This window comes from Micropterus dolomieu, linkage group LG14 (assembly GCF_021292245.1).
Source record: "Micropterus dolomieu isolate WLL.071019.BEF.003 ecotype Adirondacks linkage group LG14, ASM2129224v1, whole genome shotgun sequence".
NCBI classification, from domain to species: Eukaryota; Metazoa; Chordata; class Actinopteri; order Centrarchiformes; family Centrarchidae; genus Micropterus; species Micropterus dolomieu.
In genome coordinates, this window is record NC_060163.1 from 9,477,934 (window position 1) to 9,503,960 (window position 26,027).

The 26,027-nt window shown below is 39.7% G+C and overlaps 1 protein-coding gene across 1 annotated transcript; it reads right to left on the bottom strand.

Annotated features, from left to right (window-relative positions):
* Positions 1 to 1,343: 1,343 nt before the first annotated feature.
* Positions 1,344 to 20,473, bottom strand: si:dkey-121b10.7 (heparan sulfate glucosamine 3-O-sulfotransferase 6). The gene is made up of 2 exons (XM_046069093.1): positions 19,806 to 20,473; positions 1,344 to 2,928 (listed from the first exon to the last, which is right to left on the bottom strand). Exons 1-2 carry the CDS (start codon positions 20,282 to 20,284, stop codon positions 2,310 to 2,312), a joined length of 1,098 nt encoding a protein of 365 aa, XP_045925049.1. The 5' UTR covers positions 20,285 to 20,473; the 3' UTR covers positions 1,344 to 2,309.
* Positions 20,474 to 26,027: the final 5,554 nt, after the last annotated feature.

A 26,027-nucleotide genomic window follows, 5' to 3' on the forward strand; every position in this document is an offset into this window, starting at 1 on the left:
TATATTAATGGATCAAGGGGGAGTTGTTGTATGCCTGTGTGTGTGTGTTTATTTGTGTGTGTGTGTGTGCATGTGTGTGAGAGCATGCATCCCTACTCATAGCTCATGCAAGGCGACTCCATTAACCAGTGTGGCGGCAGCGGTCTGCAGTTTATGGCGGCCAGGCTCACAGGTCAAGGGGGAGAGAAGAGGTCAAAGATTGCCATCCCCAAAAGGTCTCCAATCACCCAAGTGAATTGATTGCTTACACATCAGAAAAGCCACTGTCCTGCGTTAACTTCAAATTTAGCCCCTGATTCCTACAGCCATGTCACCCATCCTACACCCCCCCACCCCATTGAACCTTACCACCAACTTCATTCCATTTCTGCGCACTTCAAGTGGGAAGTTATGCTTAAAGGAATAGCTCAATATTTTGGGAAACACACTTATTTGCTTTCTTGCCGTAGTAGCATGAGAAGCTCAAAACCACTCTCATATTTGTCTGTTCAGTGAAAATACACAGCTAGAAGACGTTATCTTAGCTCAGCATAAAGAAAGGAAACAAGGGGGAAACAGTTAGCTTAGCGCTGTCTGAAGGAGAAAAATCAGGATTAAACAAACAAGATTTAACTTGTTAATTAGTGAGCTTTAGAGGTCCTGGTAGTCTCATTTTGTTATGTTTAGACAGAGTCAGACTAGCAGTTAGCCTTATATTTCCCTTACAGACATGACAATGGATTTAATTGGCTGATTGTAGCTCAGTGGAATTACAGTTAAAGTTGAAGTTAAAGTCAGAAACAGGGAGAAATGTTTTTTAAAACATGTAATCACCCTGACATTTAGGTGCTGGTAATTTTTAATTACCTACAAACAGAGCCCCCCTGTTGATGTGAACAATTTTTCTTTATTCATTAAAATCCGAGACTGAGCCCATTTAACACTTGATTTTACAAGTAGGCTAAGTAAAGATTAAAGTAACAATCCACAGCATTTTCATACTGTAAATAAATGTCACCTTTTCTACTAAGTCATCCCTTAAAATCACAGAAGAGTGATTAATTGTATTTGCTTTTCTAATCATCCAGTGTCTGATAGGTGTCTTCCAAGAAAAAAATCATCTGCTACACAGATGTAATATTCCTGGCAGCAGCAACATTGGCTTGTTTGGAATAAATACAAAAAGGATGAACTGAATGGTTCTCAGAAATGCATAAATGAGCCCAAAGCATGTTTTACAATAAAGGCTTTAGTTAGAATTTCCAGCAGAATTGCAAATACAAAAGTTTCAATAATAACAATAGTTTGTCATCTTATAAATTAGAAATATACAGTTGCATGTAAGTACAGTTTGTGGAGTGAGTGTCGATTAAATGAAGTACAAAACAATCACAAATACAGGTGTTTGTCTGTAAAGAACATTTTATACAAGCATTGTATTAGCGGCATAAATAACAGCAAATCTACAGCACATAGTGGACTGTGTGTTTAACATTTCTGGTAAATTTTTTGCACCAGTACCAGGTACCTGTGTTAGCTACATCTTTTATAAAGTTAAAAGTACATCCACTGTAAACGTGTCAGATTGTTTACCCAGAGGTGAAATAAACAATGCTGATGGGATTTAAGTAATCCTGAATTATTAATTTATGTCTCAACAACATACATGTACACATATTTTGATTGCACCATTATGCACAATTTTAAACCCTTTGCTTCTTTCCTCGCTGTCAGTGGCATTTCTTTAGCAGATCTCCTGTGTCACAAAACTCCAATATGTCATTTGGTTTATTGTAGCTTTGCCCGGCTGTCAAGGCATGTTGCTCTTTTGCCATTTGGTTTTACTTCAGCACATCTCTTTGCAGTGTTGGCATCTTTCTGGGGTTATTTTCAATATAGAGGTTGTGCAGTTAACTGTTTTGGACAGCAAAGAGAGCTTAGCATACTTCTGGCACTCAGGGTGCCAAGTGCTAGAAGTTCCAATTTAAAGCAAATAAGCAGTATGCTTCAATGTGGCTTGCGCCTGTCACACTGCAGCAGTTTGAGCCACAACCAGCGTTTCTCCCAAGCTTTTGTGTAACATTGATTGCTAAATTGGCTCAAGGAATTGAAGTTCTCGCAAACCTTGTTAGGATGACTGTTGTAAATCTGTAGGACGGCAGGAGTTTTCACAGACAGTTTTCATATCTTGGGAAATAAAGGAAAGGCATATTTTGTACTGTAAAAGCTTTGGTAACACACAATGTCTTCAAGGTATCCCTGTCTGGTTTTGGTAGTTGGCTGAACAAGAATGCTACTAACAGTTATTAAGAGCTTTGATGAGTATTTGCTCAGTCCCAGCCAAAATTGTGGCCGGTCATTTGGTAAAACTTGAGATTGAAGGGTCTGTAGAAGTCTCTGAGCCTAAGCAGGACCTCAGAGGGGATCTGGGGATGGGGCCTGCCCTTTGACTTCCCCAGGCACCGTGGCCTGCTGCTTCCCTCAGGCTTCTTTAGGCAGGGGAAACCTTTAGTCTGGTTGAAGTAGAAGTGCTTGTCTGTCACCACACGTTTGATTCCCAGGAAGTCCTGGACCCGGCCCATCTCGCCTGCTGGGTCCGTCACAAGGCGTTCCCCGCTGACAAAGAGGAGGCGTGAGAGCGGGAAGAATCGCAACCAGCTCTCTAAGTGCTTGGCATAGATGCCTATGCGCACAGCACTCCAAGATGTATCGATGAGGCCTGTGGTAGCATTGCGGAAGGCCAGGTTCTGGAAGGATGGGAGCCCGGGAGACTTGGTAAGAGTCTGAGTGTAATCAGAAACAGCCCTGGTCACAGGGTCACGCACCACCACAATGAGCTTGGTGTGGCGGCTCATGGAGAAGACACGGCGAGGGGCTTCTTTGGTGATAAAGTAACTGGGAGTCTTCTCCATGGTGATCTGACCCTCCAGAGTACGAGGCATCAGGTTCCTGCATGAAAGAGAAAAAGAAAGACAGAGAGAGAGACACTGCCTTTAATAAACTGTACTCCATGAGCATATACTTGTGAAAATGCCAACATACTGTATGCTTTATATTATAAAAATAACATCTGTATTATAAAAATGTATACATTCCCTTGATTTTCTCATAATCCTCACATTCCTTTGATGGGGCCTTAATTGCCTTGAAGGCTTTCTGATTTTGCTTTGTAATTAGTGAGCTCAATCTGTGATTAGAGGGAGATAAACATGAGATTAACTACTGGCACTGATGGAGTGACCATGTCAGCACAGACTGTGAGGGAGTCTGTGAGCGGCTACTGTGGCAAAACTGTAGGAAAACCACCAAGCTATATTAACCTCAGAAAAGTAATTTCCTCTGCTTCCTCCTCAACAGGCTCATGAGAGCCTGGACTCTCCCTTTGCTCTTGCTTCTTGAAGCTGGGAGAATGTCCCAAAGAACTAAATTAATAGCCACATTACTGTCATACCACTGGTATTTGTAGTCTTAAAGCAGGGCTGGAAAAGCTATTGTCAGTGCTTGTATATTTTTTCAATTGAATTCCTTGTTTTCCCCTTTTGTGTGCACTGTAAGATAATCATTTTCACATGTCAGTATTGGGCCAGTTACTTGAAAAATGGACTCAATTACGCATTACATTTTACTAACTGAAAAAGTAACACTACACAACAACAAAAGTAATTAAAGTTAGCTACATTATTCGTTACTTTCATTTCTTGGCCCAGCTCTGTCATACCTTCAACACCCATCACATATTCTGACTTTAGCAGAAACAAACAAAGAGACATTTCTCTTCAACAAGCAGCCAGCATCTTTTTTATATATTTATTGACCATCAACAGCTAGCTTAATGTTAGTGCCAATGACTGCACACAGCTTTTCAGCCCTCACAGTGAAAAGTTGTGGGTTTGACACACCCACCAACTAAGAACATATTTGAAATTACCAGGAGAAACATTTCTTCTCTTTTGGTAGAGGCTAACTGTGTTGCTGCACCTCCAGCCCCTGCACCAAGCTAACAGAGCATTACCATGATTAGTGACTGTGTAATTACCAAATGTTCAATTACACTACTAATTCCTAAAAAACATTACTGTGCACATTACTTAATAATGTAATCAAACAGATGGGAAAACAGCAGTTAGTAGCAGCAGTTACCTATTTAACTACACAACAGACCAGATTAAGTGAGAGTAGAGTGTTAAAGAATGATTCTGGTTTATTACAACTCTGTCTTATTTTCGTAGTTCTCATAGAATTTGTAATAAAATACATTATACTCCCTAAGTCAATATGCCTTTTTCACAGCAGTCATTTTGACTTACAGAATGAGAAACACATGTGTTTCTAACTGTTATGATAGCTCAGTTCTTTTCAAGTGTCTCATGACAGCCAGCCAGGACCCCGTCACCAATGCAGCTAAATGTCAATATGTCTTAAGTGACGATGGTCCATTGCTGACATCTGGGAACTCGGGAACATTCCAACATAAGTAAGTAGTAGGTAGTACAATCAGGCAACTTTTAAACAAGTCTCTGTGTTGGCAAAACTTAGAAGAATTTTTTTAACCTCCAAATAAAGTGGTTTAGATTATCTGGTGGTCATTTGGCTTATTTACAACCTGTGTGATTGTCTTACCACTTGTTTCTTTCCCTATCAGATTTTGTTACAGCAGTACTGCCACGTTCCCACATCTCATTAATTAACTTAATCCATACAATGTTATCATTACGGATAGCAATGATTGCCATAATTACAAAAATAAGTTATAATACAGTAAAATGATCCTTTAATGTATTGAATATTTTGGCTGCTGTAGTTTTATAAATTATGTGTACAGAAAAAAAAGGCATAAGTCCAAAAATATCCTGTAACAAACAGGTTAATCGAGCATTGTCTTATGGTAGCATGTGTTTGCATTCAATCCTGGTTATTGCCTTTGGCCCTCTGATTGTTATTATCATCAGTGGTTGAGGTATTCTAGGCACACTTTGGCTTTCAGAAAACTGGGCGGCCCTCTTCCTCTTGATCTTTACCCCTACTTAAATGACTCAGAGGCTGAGAAGACGTAGTAGTACCTCAAAAAGTTCAACAAACCCTGACCAAAGCCCGCGTTTGACTGAGAGTCCATTTAATGTGCCAAAGCAGATTGTATATAAAATGAGGGAAATGGGAGGGAAAGGAAAACCTATTTGTCTCGTGTCCTTTATTGAAATCAAATGCTACTGTAACGCTAAAATGGAATCTAATAACCTCCGGTGTATAAAAAAAAAATCCTGCAAATTTTCCTCTCTTTAAAAAAAATAAAAAATAAATACTGCCCCTTTTGTTGAGCTAAAAGAGCAAATTCAAATCTCAGACTCAGTTTGTGTTATAGAAATATAAGCAGTGAGGAATGCCAGTGTTGCAACTGTGAAAGATCCCTCAGCTAATTTTCATGCTTCCCCCATCCCTCCTCTGCAGGCATGTGGTGATGGTTGGGTCAGAGTCTTCGTGGTTGGTCTGTAAGTGAAGGGCTTATGGGGCTCTGAGCTCTGGTGTGTGGTGATGGAGCCAACTCCGTTCCTCTCTCTCTCATCCAACACACACAGTCAGCTCCAAGTCTGGCATGTCCGCTGGCATGGAACTAAGAGGGTAACACCAAACACACAACTCGTGGTATTCATAAGAAACCCTTGAGTTTATTACAGGGCCGGGGCTAAACAAAATTGAGAAATATACAGCAAATACCGAAGGGGGAAATGTTTACAAAAACAATACTGTTTCTATGGCTAGTCTCAACATTGGGATGTATTACAATGAGCATTCCAGGCCAAAGCGTAAGCTACAACCTATCGCTCTGAAGCCAAGTTTCTGAGACTGTGGGTCGCAGGCTTATTTCTGTCCACCACATGACATGAGGGGCAATATAGTTTTTATGAATCTGTATTTCAGAAAAAAGAAGCTAAACTTCTCATTTGGATCCAAGGACAGTTTAACAACTCTGGCTTTGAGGGGAAATTCCACCCCACTGTTACTCTCATGTGTCATCAATCTGTGATGTGCTTTTGTGGTAATTGCATGCTGTTCTGGTTCAACTACCTTTCCTTCACCTGCCTTCTGTACCTCTGTTTCCTACATTTCACAAGCTGACTCTCCCCCCAAGAGAACATGCACGAAAAAAAGTCCCTCAATATAGCTGTCAGTGGAGTCTGCTTTTACATGAGTATGACTTTCGACAATTGGTGCAAAACAGTGGCTAAAGCTTGTGTGTTACTGTTGATTTTTTAGATTGTGGAACAATTTACTACTACAAAGTATAGGTGTTGTGACTAGCATTATCAACATCTTTTTTATCCAATATGGGCCCAGATATGCAAGATGCAGGATAACATGCAAGACATTTTTAGTATTTTTGTATTTTTCTGTGGTTGCAGGCATCGAGATCCAAAGCCTACAACCAGATCTGAAAACAAAAACAGCTGAGGTGCCAGTGTGTTTGCGCCATTTGGTGTCTTGTGATTGTGTCTCTAGCACACATCAGTCTAATGGAAGCCATGGTGTTCCATTTGAAGCTGAGTGGGGCTTTCATTGACAACATGTTTACATTTTGAACCACCAGCCTGTAATCACAGAACTGCCTGGCTACAACAAAAAGCCCAGAAGGAGGCCACACGATGGTGGAGTACAGGGAGGAGGTGTACAGGGAAGGGATAGGAGAAGAAGAGCGCAGAAAAAGAGTGGGCAAGACTAAATGGAAAGAGGGAATGAGAGGTAGAAGCAAAGATGGAGAGAAGAAAAACAGCTGCAACTTAAAGACGGCACAAAATCCTCTCATTAACCTGGAGTCACTGTTCAGAAGCGTCTAATCTCTTTTTCGCTCATGAAGATAAAAACACAGTGTTTGTTCTTTTTTTAAAAATCTGATACCAGTTGCTGTTTGCGACGCCACTGACCGCTGGCCTCTGTGTGGTTTCCAAAAAGAGATTTTAGGAAAACCTAGTGAACTGATGTTTGTTTTCATCACACCTTTAACGTTAGCATCTGGAGCAGGAATGCGGTCGGCTTTGAAAATACGCAGATGTGCGTTTATCTTTGCATACAAATATGTCCAGGTGCTCTCACATGCTCACATTTAACTGTGCTGTGTGTGGGTGGGCTGAGCTTTATTAGGGCCTGTTTAAAGGACTGCAGGCTAATAGACTACTGTTTATGACTCAAATATGAGGACACACGAATGAGCTTCTTTAAAGGATCTGCATCAGGCTCTCAACAAAAGCAACAGGAGATGAGCAGGGGCTACTGCATACGGAGGTAGTAGACAAATAGACAATTATTTAAATAGAATTTTCCATTTCTGCCCCACAAGCCAAATTGAGGTAAGTACATATTTGGTCAAAATTGAGTTAACCCGAGAATCTGACATTTTTACTACATAAAAAATGATTATGCCATAGAAATTTAACATTTCCATGAAAACATTATGTAGAATTTGCAGTAACTACAAAATGCAGATACAATAAAATATAAGCCAAACCGCACTCCAGACTGCCAAACAAGCCAAACTGCACTCTGTCTTGGTAAACTGGGTTCAACGACTACTTTCTGCAATCTCTGCCACAGAGAGACAGCTATATCAAGTTAAAGAAAGCGATCAGTGAGACTAACCTTAGCTGAAAGTATAGTATATTTACTTTCTTTGCCTACTACTATAGCTGTTAACTGTAGATGAACAGTCATTAAATCCAATTGTCGAGTGAGAAAGATTTCTACATTTTAAAGGAAAATGACCCTGGTGACATCAGTGTTATCTCGTCTTCAGCTTGGAGATGCATTATGGGAAATGTAGGACTCATAACAGGGAATAACAGTCAAGATATCTCGTCCCCAGCTGCATAAATTTTGACCTTTTTAAAATCAGTCTCTTGCAAATGGCCCAACTATGTGAAAGTGCAACACTTAATTACTGAAGTGTCGCCTTTAAGCTAACTTTACATTGCATGTAGATTATATCAAACATTTTATATTACAAATTGTAGACTGAGAGGCAGAGAGCAGATGAGTTATTAAGTATAAATAATAGTTGTTAGTTTATTGTCTTAAACAAAAAAAAAGCTTAAAGAACACTTTCGGATTGTAGCAACTGCATTTTCCCCTCATTTTCCTTGACAACTCTGCAAAGGCATAGTTCAGTATCTGCATTTTTAGGTTATCTGTATGTTATGGCAAAATACAATGGGGTAAAATGCATTACAAAAAAAACTTTTGGAGCTTCACTCTTTCTGTAGTTACTGCTCTCTGACTTTGTGGAGAAGATTGCTGCCCCCAATGAAGGGGTTCACCTGCTAAAGTGTTTATCAAATGTGTATATCTTAAAGTGAAAAGGGCACCTGCAAGTACTGTAAGCACAGTGGCTATTATCGCTTTTCCAGTGGGAAGCACACACTCCAGCCATTTTCATTTCTGTTTGTACACCACCCATCTCTCTCTCTTTCTGTGCTTTCTACTGTGACATACACTCACACATGTAAACACAACGCACACACGCTAACCATCTGAACATGCCTTCCACAGGATGGATCCACATCTGGGAGCAATGAAGTCCTCAGTATGTGTGTATGTGTGCGTGTGTGTATGGCGGAGATGAGGGAAGTGTTTCTGGGTTAGAAAGTTTCCCTCTGGTCCGGGGTTCAGAGCTCTGAACGCTGTGATCCATATAGGCTCTGCTGGGCCCAGGGCCCGGACCCTCTTAATCCCCTCCAGCCTGCACTGTGCGGAAATGGACTCTTCCACCCTGAAGGTCAGAGGCAGATGGTTGTGATTCAGAGGCCGAGACCACCAGGGATCACAGGGGATCATGTAATGCAACATGTCATCATGTGCAGATTTCTCTCTCGTACATGTGATGTTTTCCCCTCTTTTCCTTCCTCTCGCTCCATTTCTCCTTCACTCACCTCCTCTATTTTTTCCACTTTTCTAACCGAGGACCCATCTCCCTCTTTCGACTTCAAAGCCTCCACTTGGCCTCCACTGTATCCTTCAAACTGAGACTGTTATGAATACATTTGACACGTGTGAAGGAAATTTTAAAACACATCGACATTTTTGACCACTACAGAGGGACTGTGAAAGCTGCTGCGTGGACGCTGAGGTTTGTCATTACTGACGGCAAATACAGGCTTGAGGAGCTTCTGTGGGCTGATTAGAAGTCAGCCGGGACTGTAAGTAACTCAATCAAAGGGAAGGTAAAGTAATACTTCTCTTTGTGTCTGTTGGAGTAGGGCCATTACATTAGTTGGATGATGTTGAGAACTTGGACTTGGTCTTGGACATTTTCTTAATTTTTCAGATAGTCAAATTTCTTGTTGTCAGGCTGCCAAAAGGAGATTTGAAGCCCTAAAGTGATAAATGATAAGTAATTGCCTCTGGTTTTCACTAAAGAGTTTATGTGTCTAAATGCAGTTTCAGAGTTTTTTTCTGTAAAGAAAAAAATTTAGATAGATACAGCGGATGATTTTAAGTTTTAGGAATGAAAAGATTGAGCGACCTACCGATATCCTGTTCTACACTGAATATTGGCAGAAGATTTCATCCACCAGCCCCTTATGCAATTTTCTGTTTTATGTAAACCCACATTGCTTGCACCTCATGTTACTGCATCTTACTTCATCGTATGTGTGTGTGGCGGACGATAACACACTCCGAAGGTTACCGTTTGGCTGACGCACCAGGGTGGTGAGGAATATTTTTACCGAGGAGCTTTGCATCACTGGGGTAGGTCGGTAGGAAAGAGCTGAAGAATGTGTCTAGCTGAGGGGAAAAATAGAGGCGTAACAGTTAATAGAGACAGGACCTGAGAGAGAGCGGTGAGTGAGTGAGAGGTGGTCAGTCAGAGTTTCCTCTGAGGAATCAGGGCAGCCCTAATGACAGAGGAAGATAAATGTGTGTGTGTGTGTGTGTGTGTGTGTGTGTGTGTATGAATTTCAGCAAAGCCACTAATTCTACACCTTTTGAACGTTGAGCATTAGCTCGCAACGGTTTGAATCCTCTCTGAAAAGTTGACTGAAAAAATAACGATTCGTCTTAAGGGAACATTATATGCTTTCTTGGCGAGTTGTATGATACAGGGGAAATCTTTGTGCTACGCTAACTGGCTGCTGGCTGTAGCCTTATATTTACCATACAGATGTGACAGTGGTATCTCTGCTATTCTCATTTAAGCGAATATGCTTATTTCCCAAAAACTGTCAAACTATTGTGTCAATATTCTGAAAGATGTTCTAAACTGTTTTTGTAAATTAACAGCAAAATAAAAAAATATATATAAAACTATAAAAAATTAAAAATGAGGACGTGACAGGCTGGACACACAAGCAACAAGTTATCTCTGGGAAGTAAAGTGCAAAAATATCATGATAATGAGCACCTACAACCAAAGGTGTCACCATAATGCTTAATTCTTAACAATGACCACAGTAAGAAAAATTTGTGAAAATAAAGAACAGGAAGAAGGGATGCAGTGATTTTATCTCTCTGATAGTGTAACAATCTGTAATGACAGCACATGGAAATAAGGCAAAGCCTGTTATGTGTGTGTGCTGTATGTGTCCATATGAGCGAGTGTGAGTTAATGTGTGTGTTTGTGTGTGTGTGTGTGTGTGTGTGTGTGTGAGTGAGTGTGTGTGTGCAAGTTGCCACTGATTACTCCCACCCCCCCTGACTTATCAAATGGGAAAATCTGCAGTCGTGTTCCTGCCGGGCCCACCGTGCACTACTTGTGTGGCTTTATCTCCGAAGCTGCCAGGGGCCTCGAGGGGCCCCTCCCTGACTTCATCCGATTTCAGGAACACAGGAGGGAGGGAGGGAGGGACAGACGAATAGATCGGGTAGATCCTGACCTCTGTGATATCATGATGTCCTTGCCACAGTTACATAATTGGGCTGTTAGCCTGGTGTGATGAGTAAGGAACGTATGTGGACTTAACTGGCAGTTCAAATTTAAAATTCCTCCTTTCTTCAATTTACCACGGAATTATTACATTGAAGCTGCAGCAATTAGTCAGTTACTCAATTGTTTCATTGACAGAAAATTGATCGGAAACTTTAGTAATACTCAATTAATTGTTTATGTCATTTTAAGAAGAAATGCCAAAAAATTAACATTATCTATTGACAAATGTGAATATTCAATGATTATCTTAAGTCTAGTCTATCATATTGAACTGAATATCTTTGGATTTTGCTCTGCTGGTTGGACAAATGACATCATGGATCACAAAAAGAATTGAGTAAATATTCATGTATTAATCAGAACCTTACTTAATCATAAATATCAGCTATTATACTGATTGAGCATCACCTATTTTTCTTATATTTAGATAAATTAGAATTAGATTAGAAATTAGATTAGAAATATGGTGCAATAGTTCATAGCCAAAATACATTGCATGTATTTACTCATAAATGTTAAATTATATTATATTACATTGAGGAACTTACCATATTTTGTGATACGCACTAATATAATCACTTATCACCTCAACATTACTTTACTAAGAGATAGATAGATAGATAGATAGATACAGGCTAATTGACTCAGTATGGGCTTTTGCTCGTCTGGCAACTCCCCAGGTCCCGACCAATAAGAACACTCGATACTGTCCTATCCTAAAAACCCACTTCCGAGCAGTTTCAGCCTGCCACTCCTTGTGGTTTCTCAGCTCATTGTTAGAAGTGTCTTAAGCTGAAGAAACGGAAATCACTGCTGGCAGAGGCAGGGCTTTTACAACTGGAAACAGTCCGTTCAGCGGTCTGCTATTAGTGCCATCTATCAGGCTCCATCAGAGTGGACTCAGCGGGCCTCGGCTACGCTTACACACACATCAAACACACAGGACACAGTCGTGTTTGGATGGACATGAAGCGGGAGCTGGTGTTGGTTTCCAGATTTCCTCCCATCACAGCTTCTTGTTTGATGTTTTGCTTGTCCTCAAATTCAGCTCTAGCTCTCAGTGCCAGACTTTCAGGCATAATTAATCTCATTTCCTCTCAAAACCAGCACAGGCAATTAACCAATAGTTCTAAGTTGGTTAAGTCAAACCGATGGGAGGTTTCCAGGAAGGTTTAATAGCAGACAAAGAAAGGTGCGTTTCTCTCTGGGATTCTCGAGGTAGCTGCAGGTTCTCATGACCCCACAACCCCCCACTCACATAGTCAGACATTAAACAGAGATAAACACCGGTCAGCCACACACACACACACACAGAGTCAATTATTACCTTCCTCTCTAGACAGACCTGTGACAGTTAACAGTATGGGTTTGGGTGTGTGTTCTGTCTATCAAACAGCTGAAACTATGCATTTATGTATCTAGTTCTGATGGGTCTCTTTTCCTGACCAAAATACTTATGTAATTGACATAAATGGAGAAAGTGAGTTTGTGAGTGAGACACTTTTTTCAGTGTAAAACAGTGGGACAAATAGAGCCTTTAGACAACACTCCCCAAAATGATCGTCTTGAATATATTGGTGTTATAGAGAGTTGAAACAATTAATTTATTAGTTGATAAACTGATTTCCATTACACACTACTGCCATTATTATTCATATATTTAAATATTATTATTATTTATCTACGTAATTTTATCTAGAAAAATACCAAACTTCCTTTCAGCTTCTGAGTTGTGAGGAGTGTTCTGTGTTTTATACCATTGTATGCTGGATGTCTTTGGGGTTTTTTGACTGCGAAAACCTCGTCTTAGACAAATTGTAACAGACATTTTTTCCCACTGTTTTCAGAAATTGTATAGACCAAAAAGTAATCAATTTAAAAGCAAAGTTACTTTATTGCAGTTTTTATCTTAAATTAAGATTACAAGATTACAATATCAAATGTTCTTAGTTATCCTTTATTTGTATAAGAGTAGCGTTAGTACACTATATAAATACTAGACGTTCTGGATTTTGAAGTTTTTCTAAAGGTAGTGTATTCATGCATCACTAATAACTAGCTAAGAGACACTCACATTTTTTGAAAGTCTATCTTAAAACAGTACTCACATGCCCATATGTACAATCAAACAGTTTTTGGTTGCTGTACTTGTTGCTCTTGTTCATGCTGCCTGTGAAGACATGCTTTATTATTATATTAAAAAAGCATTCATAAGTTCAATGGAGGTCCTGAAAAGGTCCCTTAAAGGCCAGTATTGATGGGAGAAATTATTACAGTGGCCAAGAAGCATTTTGATGTAAACATGGGCATGTGAGTACTGTTTTAAGACATGACTTGACAAAATATGAACCCACCCTTTAAATACTATGTGTACATATATGCCATCATGCTTTATTATCTGATCATTGCTATTGCAAGTGACTAGTAACTATGGTATTGGAGTCAAATTAAGTTATTAGGGTAAAAAAGTAGAAAGTGTACTAGTACCTCTAAACTGTACAGCACTCCAGTAAATGTACTTAGCTAATTTCCACCATCTTACAAAACCTGATGTTTCTATTCCTTTTTCAATTCCTTTCGTTTCTTATGAGTAACTCATTTCCTGTATGACCATTCAATTAAAAAAGGCTGACGACTAAAAGCAGAGAGAGAAGATTTAAAGGATAATGAGCGAAAATAAAGTCAAATGACTGACATGAAGAGAAGAAAAGGAGGAGGAAGCAGAAAGATGAGTTTTTTGTTGTGATCCATCATGGCTGTTCATCAATCATCTGATCTCTGTCTGTTTAACAAGGAAAGGCAGACTTTGATGAGTTTACGGCTGAAGAAAAGTAACAGCATGTCTTGAGTCCTTTACTTAAAATGCACATTCTCAGTCTGACAGTCAGAAATTAAAACCCATGAGAAATTAAAAATCAATCACAGTGATGAACGACGCAAACTTTATCTTTCTGCACTCTGTAACTGTGAGTGAAGTATTTCCCCAATGATCTTCTCGCCGTGCAATCATCTGATTTTATTATTTCTGATTGGATGAGACACAGCATGCTGGGAGGGGAAGGGTCGACCAATGACAAGCTGTCAAAATATTGATGACTGAGCTGGATCAGACCTTTTTTTCATCGAGTAAAAATCCATACCTATCCCGCACCAATTTATCAAGTCATGTTTGATTATCACCTTATAGTTTTCTCAGCTTAATTTACATAGTGTATTAATTCTGACAAAAAGCCCATCACATGTAAATAGCAGCACGTGTCACATTATGTTTATTAGATATGACAGACATGTCAGATAGTGTTGCTCATGTTGCACATGAGCAACCTATTTTTTCCTTCCTACGCTAATGCAGCTTCAAATACTCGCAAAGCATTGGACCCTGTCTTCTGCTTCTGCACAAAGCCTTCTTTCTTCCAGCAAATCTATACATTTCTTATTTTTCCAAATTCTTCCCTGAAAGCCTCTCTTTGCCCAAACCCCTTTCTGAAAAACACTCTCCGGAGCATGCAGCTTCCAAGAATGCGAGCATAGAGGAATTCAACTGGAGAATCCCCTGTGCTTGGTGGAAGAGTCTAACAGGAAATAAAACCTGGACATTCCTGTCTAGGCAGCGCATCCAGGTGAATTATACAACATGAAACAAAGAAGTTAGTCGATAAGGAAAGAGATTTAGAAACCAAGAGAAAAGAAATCAACTCAATTCTAACAGGAGCGAGGACTCATCCAGTGGCTTTACATTATGTAGTGTGAGTGACCTGAACGAGCCAATAAATCCGCTCCAGCAACACTCAGACTATGGGGTATAAATGTCAGCGGTGGAAGGGAGTAACAGCTCCTTGTCAACAAGATTGAATATTCAGAAGTTAATTCATTTCTGCTGCAACAGCGTGATAAAGGCAGAGTGAGAGAGATCAATAGAAAGAACCTATTTTAGGTGATCGATACCAGGAAATGACATTTATATCGCCTGGATATTTATGGGGTCAAAAAAAGATGGAGATACGCTGAGAAGAACTGGGGGAGTGGATAGACTTCAGGTGGAGCTGAAGCAGTGTGAACGAATCTGAGTTCACACACATGATCACACTCGCTCACTTGCACACTATGGCTGTCTGAACCCTCATTCTCCACCACCAAACCACAGAATCGTTTCCAGTAGATGGCAAAGCCAAGGCTTTTCCACATATAAGCATTTTTTCTGAAACAATTTGCCAAATGCTTCCTTTAAGGATGTTCATGTGTTTTACTTGGTTACCAGCTGAAGACAGGGGCCAAGGTTCTCTCCGAGCTCAAAGACACAGACAGCACTTTGAAATGAAGAGCTCTGTCAGAGAATAAATGTTTAAGTGATAATTTCCAGCCCAGTTTCAGATGATTATGTTGGCTTCACATTCAATGGTTCTGTAAATTGATATATTTAAATCACTGGGTCCTTAACATGTAATTACACTAAATGAATAATATTTTTTTATCTGATACCTGGAAGTATGGAATAGGCAGGAGGGCGGGAAAGGAAGGGAGAAATGAAAGTGGGAAGTCATAGGGATGTATTTGTCTACTGATTATTCAGAAGCCACTGAGGAACATAAAGACAGGTCAATGTTGAGATCCTTAATACATTATTATTATCACTTCATATATATATTTTCAGAACTATGTGTGCAGTGATGTGTGAGAGACAAAGGAAAGGAGAGAAAGAGACTAGAGCAGTCATACTTTTTTTTAATCTAACCTACCCCCACAGCCCCATCACATAATCAAGTAGGCTAGGCTAACGTTACTACTTCATCGACTCCAGCTAGCTATTTTAACCATTTATCCATTACTCCAGCTAACTATTTATAAGCTCATATACTACTTTTGGCTAACGATTGTAACCATTTATCCATTACTTTTAGCTAGCTATTTTAACCATTTATCCATTACTTTTAGCTAGCTATTTTAACCATTTATCCATTACTTTTAGCTAGCTATTTTAACCATTTATTCATAAATTTTAGCTGGTTATTTTAACCATCATCCATTACTTCAGTTAACTATGTTAACCCTTTATTCATAACTTTTAGCTAGCTGTTTTAACCATTTATCTATTACTTTTAGCTAGCTGTTTAGACTTCTTTGCTGGCTTGTTTTCATGCACTCTTCGCAATACATAGTGTTCAGGCGACACCAGCAACTCCTCCAAATTAAGCGACAGAAATGCCCTTTAGAACACCACATAGGCTACAAGCGTTTCTGTCCGGACTCTCCTATCAGCAGGCCTCTTTTGTCTGTGCCTTCCAGACAGACCAGGTTACTGTTGGAAAACATGTTGTGGTTTGTTAAGGTAATGGGACCTTCATTGCCATGGTTACAGTGGTGAAGACATGCTTTGCTCCCAACAGACTAGAGTCATAATACGTAGGGCCACTGGAGGACTTTATCACTTGAATGTACGCATATTTTGTTTTAGGGTACTTGTTGAAATGGCTGATCTCTTTGTTACAGCTGACTCAATATGTGGATATATATTTTTTAAATCATATCATAATTTAATTTTTTTTCAAATAAGCTTCTCCACAATCTTTCCACGTAGCTCTGAACTGCAAAAGTACCCCCCAGGGTACAACTCATGGGTGGGAATCACTGGACCAGAGATTACTTGAACGTGCATTAAACATTTACATCATATAAAAATAAAAATAAAAATAAAATAAATAAAACTAACTGCCCGTCTGTAAGCCAGTGAAGCACACCGCCCCTGGGTACACTACAATAAGCTTCCCCTATAGCACTAAAGGTTGAGGTGTAGGATAACTGGAGCGCTCATCATAGACCAGTGCTAGGTTGAGTGGGTGGCTGGGTGGTGGTGTTGACTAATGCTTCATAAGGCCTTGTTTAACTGTGACTGGGGGGCTAATCCCTCTCAGCACAATCCGCCTGTCCCTGAGCTGTCCATGTTAATGCCTGACCTGTCATTACATCGGTCCAATTCACACAGCGTTGACACGAGCTGTCAGCGGATTAGGACGGAGCAAAAACACGTTTTATTATTCCTTCAGGAGAGAAAAGGAGAGGAAGAGATAAAACAGAGGTGAACACACCATGTCTGTTTTAAGAGATTACAAGGTAGGTCATCCTCCCAACAACAGAAAGCAGTAAAAGGAACGTGTAAAGGTCGCCGGTCTTCTCACCTTTAACACTATTCACTTCAGCTTTGTCACCATTCACCAGATCCTAGAGCGTGCTGTTTCCACTGGAATTTTAACCATACTCTTATTAGATTAATTTCTTTAGGTAAATCTAAACTAGTGGATGGAAAACATGATGAGTTTAATGAGATTGAGGAGATTTGGATATCTTATAAATTATGACGGTGAAGAAAAGAAAGTAGAAGGGTTAATTTTGTGCATCTCTGAATTCAGATAGTCTGAATCTACTGTCTGGTCCTATCCGGACTTGAGTAAAAAAGTGTGGCAGAATATATTAGAGAGGCTGGGAAAACCATAACGTCTTTTACCCTTATGTTCCCCTAAATATCCCCTTACATTTGCTAAGAATTGGACAAAATTTTTTTTTTTAAAGGACACATTTTGTAAAAAAAAATAGAAAGAAGTAAGACTTCTCCTTCAAGACAAATCTGGAACAGCTCACCTAGAGCAGGAACAATTAGTCAATTTATTGATTAGTTGAGCAACAGAAGATTAATCTGCAGCTATTTTGATAATCAATTAAACATTTCATTGTCTGTTTTCAGTTTCTCAAATGTAAGAATTACTGCATTTCTTTGTTTTGTATGATAGTAAACTGAATATCTTTGGGTTCTGGACAAGGAACAAGGAATTTGAAGATGTCCCCTTGGATTCTGGGAAATAATATACATTTTTCTCTATTTTGGGGTATTTTACAGACAAACCATTAGTAGAGAAAGTCCTCAGCAGATTAAGGAATAATTGTTGATTCGAGATTATTATTAGTTTCAGCCCTATACCCTATCATATCCACAGAGTGGGAAGACTTTACACAGTTTGTATGTAGTCAGCTAACTTTAAGTAGATTAGTAGAAGTGAAACTGACTCATAACTTTATCATCACACATGACATTTTGATGCAGCCTGCAGGGAAACCCCAGCCTCTTCCTCTTACTGAAAATCATGCTACAGTATTAAGAAAGCAAATCGACACTTGTGCACGCACACACGCTTTGATCTCTGATGTCACTTAGTGCTGTTCCATCTGAGCCTCACAGTGAACAGATCATTACCCGGCTGTATTGATCTCTCCCTGCGCCTCTCTGTCTTCTTCTCTCACCCCACATTTTTTCTGACGCACCTCCATGTTCTCCACTCTCTTCTACTTGTCTCTTTATCAAACCATCATTTACTCCCCAGACCTTTTCCCCCTGTTCTTACTCTGTAATGGTTTTCTTCTGTCTCTCCTTCTTTGTGCTATCAGATATCAGGCAGCTGTTTAAAAACATTCTTTAAGTTGCAAAAAAAATAAAATCCTCCATTTTAATTATTGGCCACACATTCATTTTTAAATTGTAAACTTAAGGTTAATGTGTGTCTCTGCAGGCTGCTATCCTGAAAACAACGTCATGAGTCTGGGTTTCACTGAAAAATTAAAATGGAATTGGTCTATTTGTGAAATACTGCTGTCAACCTTCAAAAGCCCATTTGGGCTGATCCTCAAGCAAACACATGACTACACGACTGAGGGGTCATCCACACTGCCACCACCCACAACAACCCATCCTCCCTGTGTGATCAGGCTGGTAGCGAGGCCCTCAGGGGACCAACACTGGACACTTACGGAAGCAGCGTGTCAGCTCAATAAACAGCAATTTATTGGCAGGGGTCTGAATACGCTGCCATCCTTGGAAACTATCAGTAGAGCCTCTTATTGGTGGTGAGGGATATTAATAATGAGATGAGAGGAGAGGGACTGATCACAGAAGCATGAGATGACGTTCGCCTGCACAAAAGCATGCTTTATGTGGGCTAATAAGTGGAGAGTGTTTTTGAACTAGCTCTGTTTTTGGTATATCATGCCCAGTCGGTAATATTTCGTGGAACTAGAAAATACATATATATGGGATTGTGTTCATTTGGCTCTTGAGGACAGCACATGAAAGCACTTTTTTCCATTGTGGTACCAGAATGGGGGAAAAAAAGAAAAGACAAAAGTCCTTGATGAACATATGGCTCTCAAAATGCCCACTTATCAGTTTGAAATGTTCATACTTTACTATTTATTAATGTTTATTTAAACACACTTTCAGTTTAAAGGTCAAAGAGATTCCAAAGAAACAAAATGAGATTTCCCTTTGTGGACATTATCTACCCCATCAGACTGGTCAGACAGGATCCACTAAAAACACTTCATGTAACTGCAACTGCAACTAACGATAACAGAGATAAGAAGATATATCATGCACATTTTGTATGACAGAGTAATCTACAAGAATCTGTGAAAAAACAGGGGACTTTTTGGGCACTTGTTGTGGGGCCCCCTGTCTACTTGCCCTGCATGCCCTGATTTTACTAATGCACATCAAGACTACTAGGCTATAATATACTCATCACAGTTTTCGAATGAATTCATCTTAAATGAATGCCCCCTGGTATATTTCTAGCCTCCAGAATGAACCAGCTTAATAAAGATAAAAGGCTTCTGCACACGTTTACAGAGATCTTGGGGAAGAATAAGGAATAAGGAAGCTCTGAGTTAAACTTAAATTACCAGACTTTTCTGGCAAGGGACAGTAAGCAGCTACAACTTCTAATCAAGCGTCTTAACTTCTGATCTGAACTTTGACCCTTACAGTTCATTACTATTCCGGTCATTTTCCCGTTCATCACAGCAGGGAAACTCGTGATTTTAAATAAATAATTAGTGAATGGTTGTATCACCAAGTAAAACAGCTCCTTACCTGTACCATTCCAGCCCCTTTTCGTAGAAGCGGTCGAAAAAGTGCGGCTCAGATCCGACGGCTCTCACGTCTGGATGGATGCGCAGAAACTCCAGCAGAGCCCGGGTGCCACCTTTCTTCACCCCTATAATGATGGCCTGAGGAAACTTTTTGCAGCCGAAATTGTTGGCTATAGAGATATTGCTAGATGGAGCTTCGCTCTTCGACAAGTCCGACAGCTGTTCGCGGACAAACGAGACCTGAGACGCGTTATATGCGCCGAGCTGCTGCGGTGACGCTTCATGTCCATCATTTAAGAAAAACTTATTTTGGAAATGACTTTGTTGGTCATAAACAGGCCTTGGCAAAGAGTCACAGTATCCGTTGAGGCAGTAGAAGAGGTAAGTGAAGAGAAGGATCATGGTAAAGAAGACGGACAGCTTGGACTGCACCTTCAGGTGTCCAAAATTGAACGCAGATCTCCATTTACTACATCCCATGAGTCGCAATCCTGAGCATGAGGACACAACGCAGGAAACATGCCATATCAAAGGACTTCATACTACTCACTTTATAAGATACTCAAACTGAGAACGCTTTTAAAAAATCAACGCGCTCCTGCCACAGCAGCAAGTGGAGTAAAACTTGCCCTGCGCGCGTCAAAAAGCTCCACATGTTCCTCTGCTTGTCCCACTCGCCCTTTGGCTCTCTCGGTATTCTCCAGCTCGTCAAAAGCTCCAAAGAAAACTTGTAGATTTTTTCAATAACTTTAGCGAAGTCCCAGTGAGGCTCAGCTGAAAGGTGGCTGTGAATGGATGTCCCGCAGCGCTCCGCGCCTTCTGTGCGCTCCCGTCGCTCTTTGGCAGCGGCTCTATAGGAAACCCTCAACAACCCCTTCCCGTCTCTCTGCCAAATCCACGCCCTGTTCATCAAACATACGCCCCTTTCCACCGTCAGCCCTGCAACACTGAAATAACAGAGCAAAATAATTAACAGGCTCATTGCACCCTCTCCAAGCTGACAGAGAGGCAGAAACTCATATCACATTATTTGAAAGCAATTTTAGCGAAATATAGTCGTTAGTTAAATTGTTGGCTATTTAATGCATTAGAAGAGGAGGGGAATATTTGGAACACGATGAAGAGGGGATATTAGTTTTTGATTGCAGACTGAGGATGTAATTTCCCCTCATTTCCCCTTTAAATCACTACATCCACTGAAAAGTCTGAGCTCCACGTTGTTTCCTGCCCAAATTGTTCGCTGCGGATGGGGCTAGTGGCCACCTGCTGTCTGCTAGCCCTCCTGACCACACACTCCCTTGGAGCCAGCTATGACACACACATTTAACCTTTACACTCCTGCCCAACAGGGACAGACAGGTGTCATAAGCTTTCTCCAGTTCCTTTCTCCCTGTGTGTTTGTGTGTAAATGTGAGACCAAAGTTAACTACTTTTTTTTACAGTACAGGAAAATATTGTTAAATCATTAAGACCAAAAAACAGTTAAGCTAAGAAAAACATTTAAAAAGTACCCATATGATATATTTGCTGATGCATAAGTTTTTGTTACAAAATCCATATGTCCTCGACATCTACACATATCTTCCTGAATCTTACCAAGAAAGCCCAAGGACACAGATTTTATTTTCAGCAGTGACACATTGGATAATATGTCAGGATCCCTCCCTCCTTGTGATACTGGAGGTGTACTGCTGCACTGAAAAAATCTTAGTACAGCCCTGTTTTATTCCTGTGAACTGAAGATGCTCACAGTTTACAGCTGGTTATTCCCTCGGAAATGTGCAACAGTCCTTTTTGTTTTCAATATTTTGAACAGATTATTTGCGTTCTCTACTAGTTTCTCTTTTTTAGGCCTTTCTCTGAGTCCTCTCTTAATCAGACTATAGCCAGCACTGTCACAGTCTTCTGTGGAAAGCTGATACACACACACACACACACACACACACACACACACACACACTGATAAGGAATACTGGCTCCAGTCAGCTCAAGGTAACCACTGAACCCATTCGATTCCAATATTTCCCTTAAAATGTCCCCTCAAGTGGCTTCAAAGCTATATTAACATAGTGAATGAAATATCCAGAATAAGGTGCCACATTGTATAGCTGCGTTTCATCGGTTATACAAGTCATATTTATTTTGCATCATCATTTGTCCTTTCTGCCATATTTGATATCACTGTAAACTTTTGGATCACATCTGATTTGAAATAGAGTTTGTGGGGTTGTCCAAATCCCAGATTCATTCACTTGAGATTTTGCCAGTTGCATTTACTGCTCTCCCTGCTGCAGAAGCAACACAGCTATGTCAAGTGTTAGCTAGTTGGTGAAATAGCCATGGCTAACCTCACCTAAAACTAAAACTAAATTTGCTTTTAGATTTTTCCTTATTGTTATCTAAAATATACATCTTAATAAAATTATATATTGGTAATTTGGTTATTCCACGCAACTAAATCCAATCATGATGAATAAAACAGCTAACACAAAATTGCAGCCTACTACCTTAGCAGAGAGGAAGTAACTGCTCTCTCAGCTTTTGATTCAAGTGGTATTTTGCAATTTGGTGTAATCTACCTTTAAATCACACATTCAGGTGTAGTAAAAAGTTAATACATGTATTATATTCATTTAAATATGGACAGACTCTCTAGCAAAACAGATACACACAATCACATAATCCCTATTAACTGTTTACTGTTAATAATCAAAATTAAGTCATGTTTTAAATAACAAGTCAAAACGGAGAAGATAGACTGGAAGAACACAGATGTAGATATAAATCCCCATTTTCCCCTGACAGGTAGATTTTTAATGATGATGACTGAAATGTACAGCTGAATGTAAAGCAATGTAAATTGTTGGCCGGTTTAACAGCAGCAAAAAAAAAAAAGGTCTGCGATGGATGACACCACATAAACTTCCTCCTGGACAATGTATATGGTTTTAGCAGGACACTGTGATGAGGGAACTGTCCACTGCCATCACCAGGCCAAAGGTTCAGCAGTAGAAATGTGGAAAATCACTGCTTCAGGGAGTATGGCGGTGCTCATCACATGAATTGCATGGACTCTGCCTGGACAGGTAGATGGAACAACCTTTACTAAATTGCCCTCATACGCTTTCTCATTTTATGTTATATCACTTTCTCTTGTTTTATTTATGTCACCTAAGTGTTGTTCACAAAAAACAAGCTTTTACAGGTGGACTACCTATCATCACACAGACATCACTACTCTTACATGCATTTGATGGTCTTTTTCTTCAATCTGTGCATTTTCCACATCATTATGAATAAATGTCCAAATATACTTAACATTACATTTAGATTTATTTGTAATGCGGCAAAAGTGGAGTGTGATGAGAAAAAAATATGTCAACACACAACTTTTGGTGACTGTCCCCCAGACTTAAATCATGTCCCATCAAAGCTTATGTTATTCATTTGAAACCGATGACTATCAGTCATACAGTGAGGGATCCATCACAGACAGACAGACTAGTTCCAAAACCCACAGAACCCTTAATAGACCAGACTGCAACAGAGATGAAGCTTGAATCTTCGTTAGTAGAGCGCAATAGTGACAAAGTGTTTAGACAGTCTCTATTTGAAAAAGACTTATTTGTGTGTAAGACGGTATTTTCTTTCAAGCAAACATAATGAACCAGTTTTGGGTTCCTCATAAGAGTTCAGGAGATGACATGCTTGATGTACTGTGGAATTTCAGGCAGGACTCATTGTGCCATAGTGGAGTCACCCCAGCTGATCTTATTAAAATACAAGTTTACACTGAGTACCAACCCCAATATGAGCCTCAGACTTTTCTGAAATGGATGCTTCTGGATACTAAACCCATTTCCCAATACAGTTTTTGACAATCTATGTCTTATCGTATAAATCACAATACATTGGCACCTTCACCTTATATGTTGATATATAAGTGAGGTTCTACATGGCAACACATCCATATGGATGATAGATCTGAAGGTGTTGACAATATCAATCGACCCAGGCTTCCTCCAAGCTGGCAGTATGTCAATTTCCCCAAGTCTCTAAATAGAGAAGGCATCATTTACCCTTCTGTAGTCTCCGAGCACTCCTTCGTATTGATCCGTTGTGATGTTGAAAAACAATCGGAGACGTGCCACTCTGTAGTCAAAGTGATCGATAATGGGGCTTGCTTTGTTTGGTGCCACACTGAGCTGTGTTCTCTTTACTTTAGGTGCAAGGTTCAAAGGATTTAGGTTTTTGAAGGCAATTTTACACCATATTTGCTTACTTGTTTGTCTCCAAGATAGTTTTTTAAGGGCCCTCTGCCTTAATCAATCTTTTAGCTTTTTTCTTCATGTTGACTTCTAAAAAACAACTGTAACTTACACTATTTACCGTTCATAGGTTATCCAATATTTATCATTAAAATAATATAATAAAATGATTTACTATTTAGTACATTTAAAAATGTGATTTAAAGATTTCTTACACCAAACTGCATAAATTCCACTTGAGCCAAAAGCTGAGATGGCAGTTACTGCTAAGGTAGTTAGCTTAAGCAGGAATTTTGCTGTAGCTGTTTTTTTTTTATTTTTTTCTGCATCATGATTAGTAAATGTATTTTTTATTTTTAGGTAATGCTTAATCATATGCATAGCTCATATTTGAATTTGACCATTTTCATCCTGACAATATTAATGTTTAGTTGCTTGCTTTTTGTTTGTATACATAATTGCCAGGGTGGGGTACAAAACTGAATTAATGCCATCATGAGACACTTGAGTGAACATAAAATATATAATCAATTCATGAATAACATGTGCAAAGGAACAAAACACATATTGTAGATAGCGCCAAAAAGAAAACAATGTGCTTTATATATTTACGCCAATATCAGCCTTCATGTACAGTATCTGTTTAATCCTGAATGATAGTCGATGGTATGGGAACTTTACTCACTTTGACAGTTTACAGGAGAACACACACACACACACACACACACACACACACACACACACACACACACACACACACACACACACATATGCACACACTTGTGTCTGTGAGTGCTGAATTCCTACCCACCTGTGTAAGGTCTGTGGCTGTGGGAAGGCAGACACCTGTATAAAGCTCAGCAGTGACGATTCTCTGTAATCAGTAAAGTCCCTGCAGCAGCTGCTTCAGAGACAGCAGACCTCTCTCAATACAGAGTACCCCAAGTTTGAACTTGAAAAAACTTGGGATTTCTAACTTGGCAACTTTAGCTCAGGAGTTCTAAACTCCAGCAGCTCAGGTGGGCTCTGGTGATGACTCTTACACAACTGTACACTACTACTACTACAGGGACAAAATAATCTTAATTAAAAAGGTCCACGAACAGACTTTATTTTTGGAAAAAAAACAACCTAGTCAAAAGATACACCTATTATACAAGTGTATTTAAAAAAAAAAAATATCTAAATTTAATATAGGCAGCACTGTCTCAGTTAATTTTCATTTATATATATTTATTGATGAAACGTGGGGATATCTGTATAAATACGGACACCAAAAGTCCACAGAGGCAGCACTGTTTTACTGGCCAATAAAAATATATATCTTAACTTTACCTTCAGACAGCAGGTTGGTAGAAACAAATATTATATGTCATCTCAAAGTGACCAAATGGATATTTTGCCAAGATAAGCTTCGTATACTTGGAGGATCCAAACTTGTAAGTAGCAGTTAGCAGTAAGATAGCAGAGAATTCCATCAGCGGTTAAGAAATTCAAAGCATTTTTAACCAATCCTTGTATTTGATATGACTTTTTGCTTTGTGTCTCTTTTAAAAGGCTTTCTGTTATTGTGTTTCACACAATGGCTAATCCCCTCACTGTTTCAGGCCAAAATGAACACTCCAGACTTCTCAAGTTGTCCTGAAGGGCTTAGCTATCATTCTCCCACAGGAGAATACAAAGCATTGTCCCAGCCTTGCACTGGATCACTGAGGATACAATACATGCAACTGGCTACTGAACAGCTGCTCTTCAAATGACCTGTTAGATCACCTGGATGGAATGTCTCTCTGTCTCTCTCTCTCTCACACACACACACACGTCACCAAATTCCCCGAGACATCACCATCATCATTAAAGGCCAGAAAGGATTAAAGGATGAGTTACATGCAGGTTTTTTAAGTCAGTCCAGGTGATCCAACCCAAAGATCAGGAAATGCGGTTACACTTTCCAG

What these genes read in the sequence shown, in the direction of transcription:
- si:dkey-121b10.7 (XM_046069093.1), bottom strand. Translation starts at nt 20,284, where the DNA reads ATGGGATGTAGTAAATGGAGATCTGCGTTCAATTTTGGACACCTGAAG. An exon ending in AAGGGGCTGGAATGGTACAG is followed by an intron (nt 2,929 to 19,805) that starts GTAAGGAGCTGT and finishes TCTTTCATGCAG; the next exon opens with GAACCTGATGCCTCGTACTC.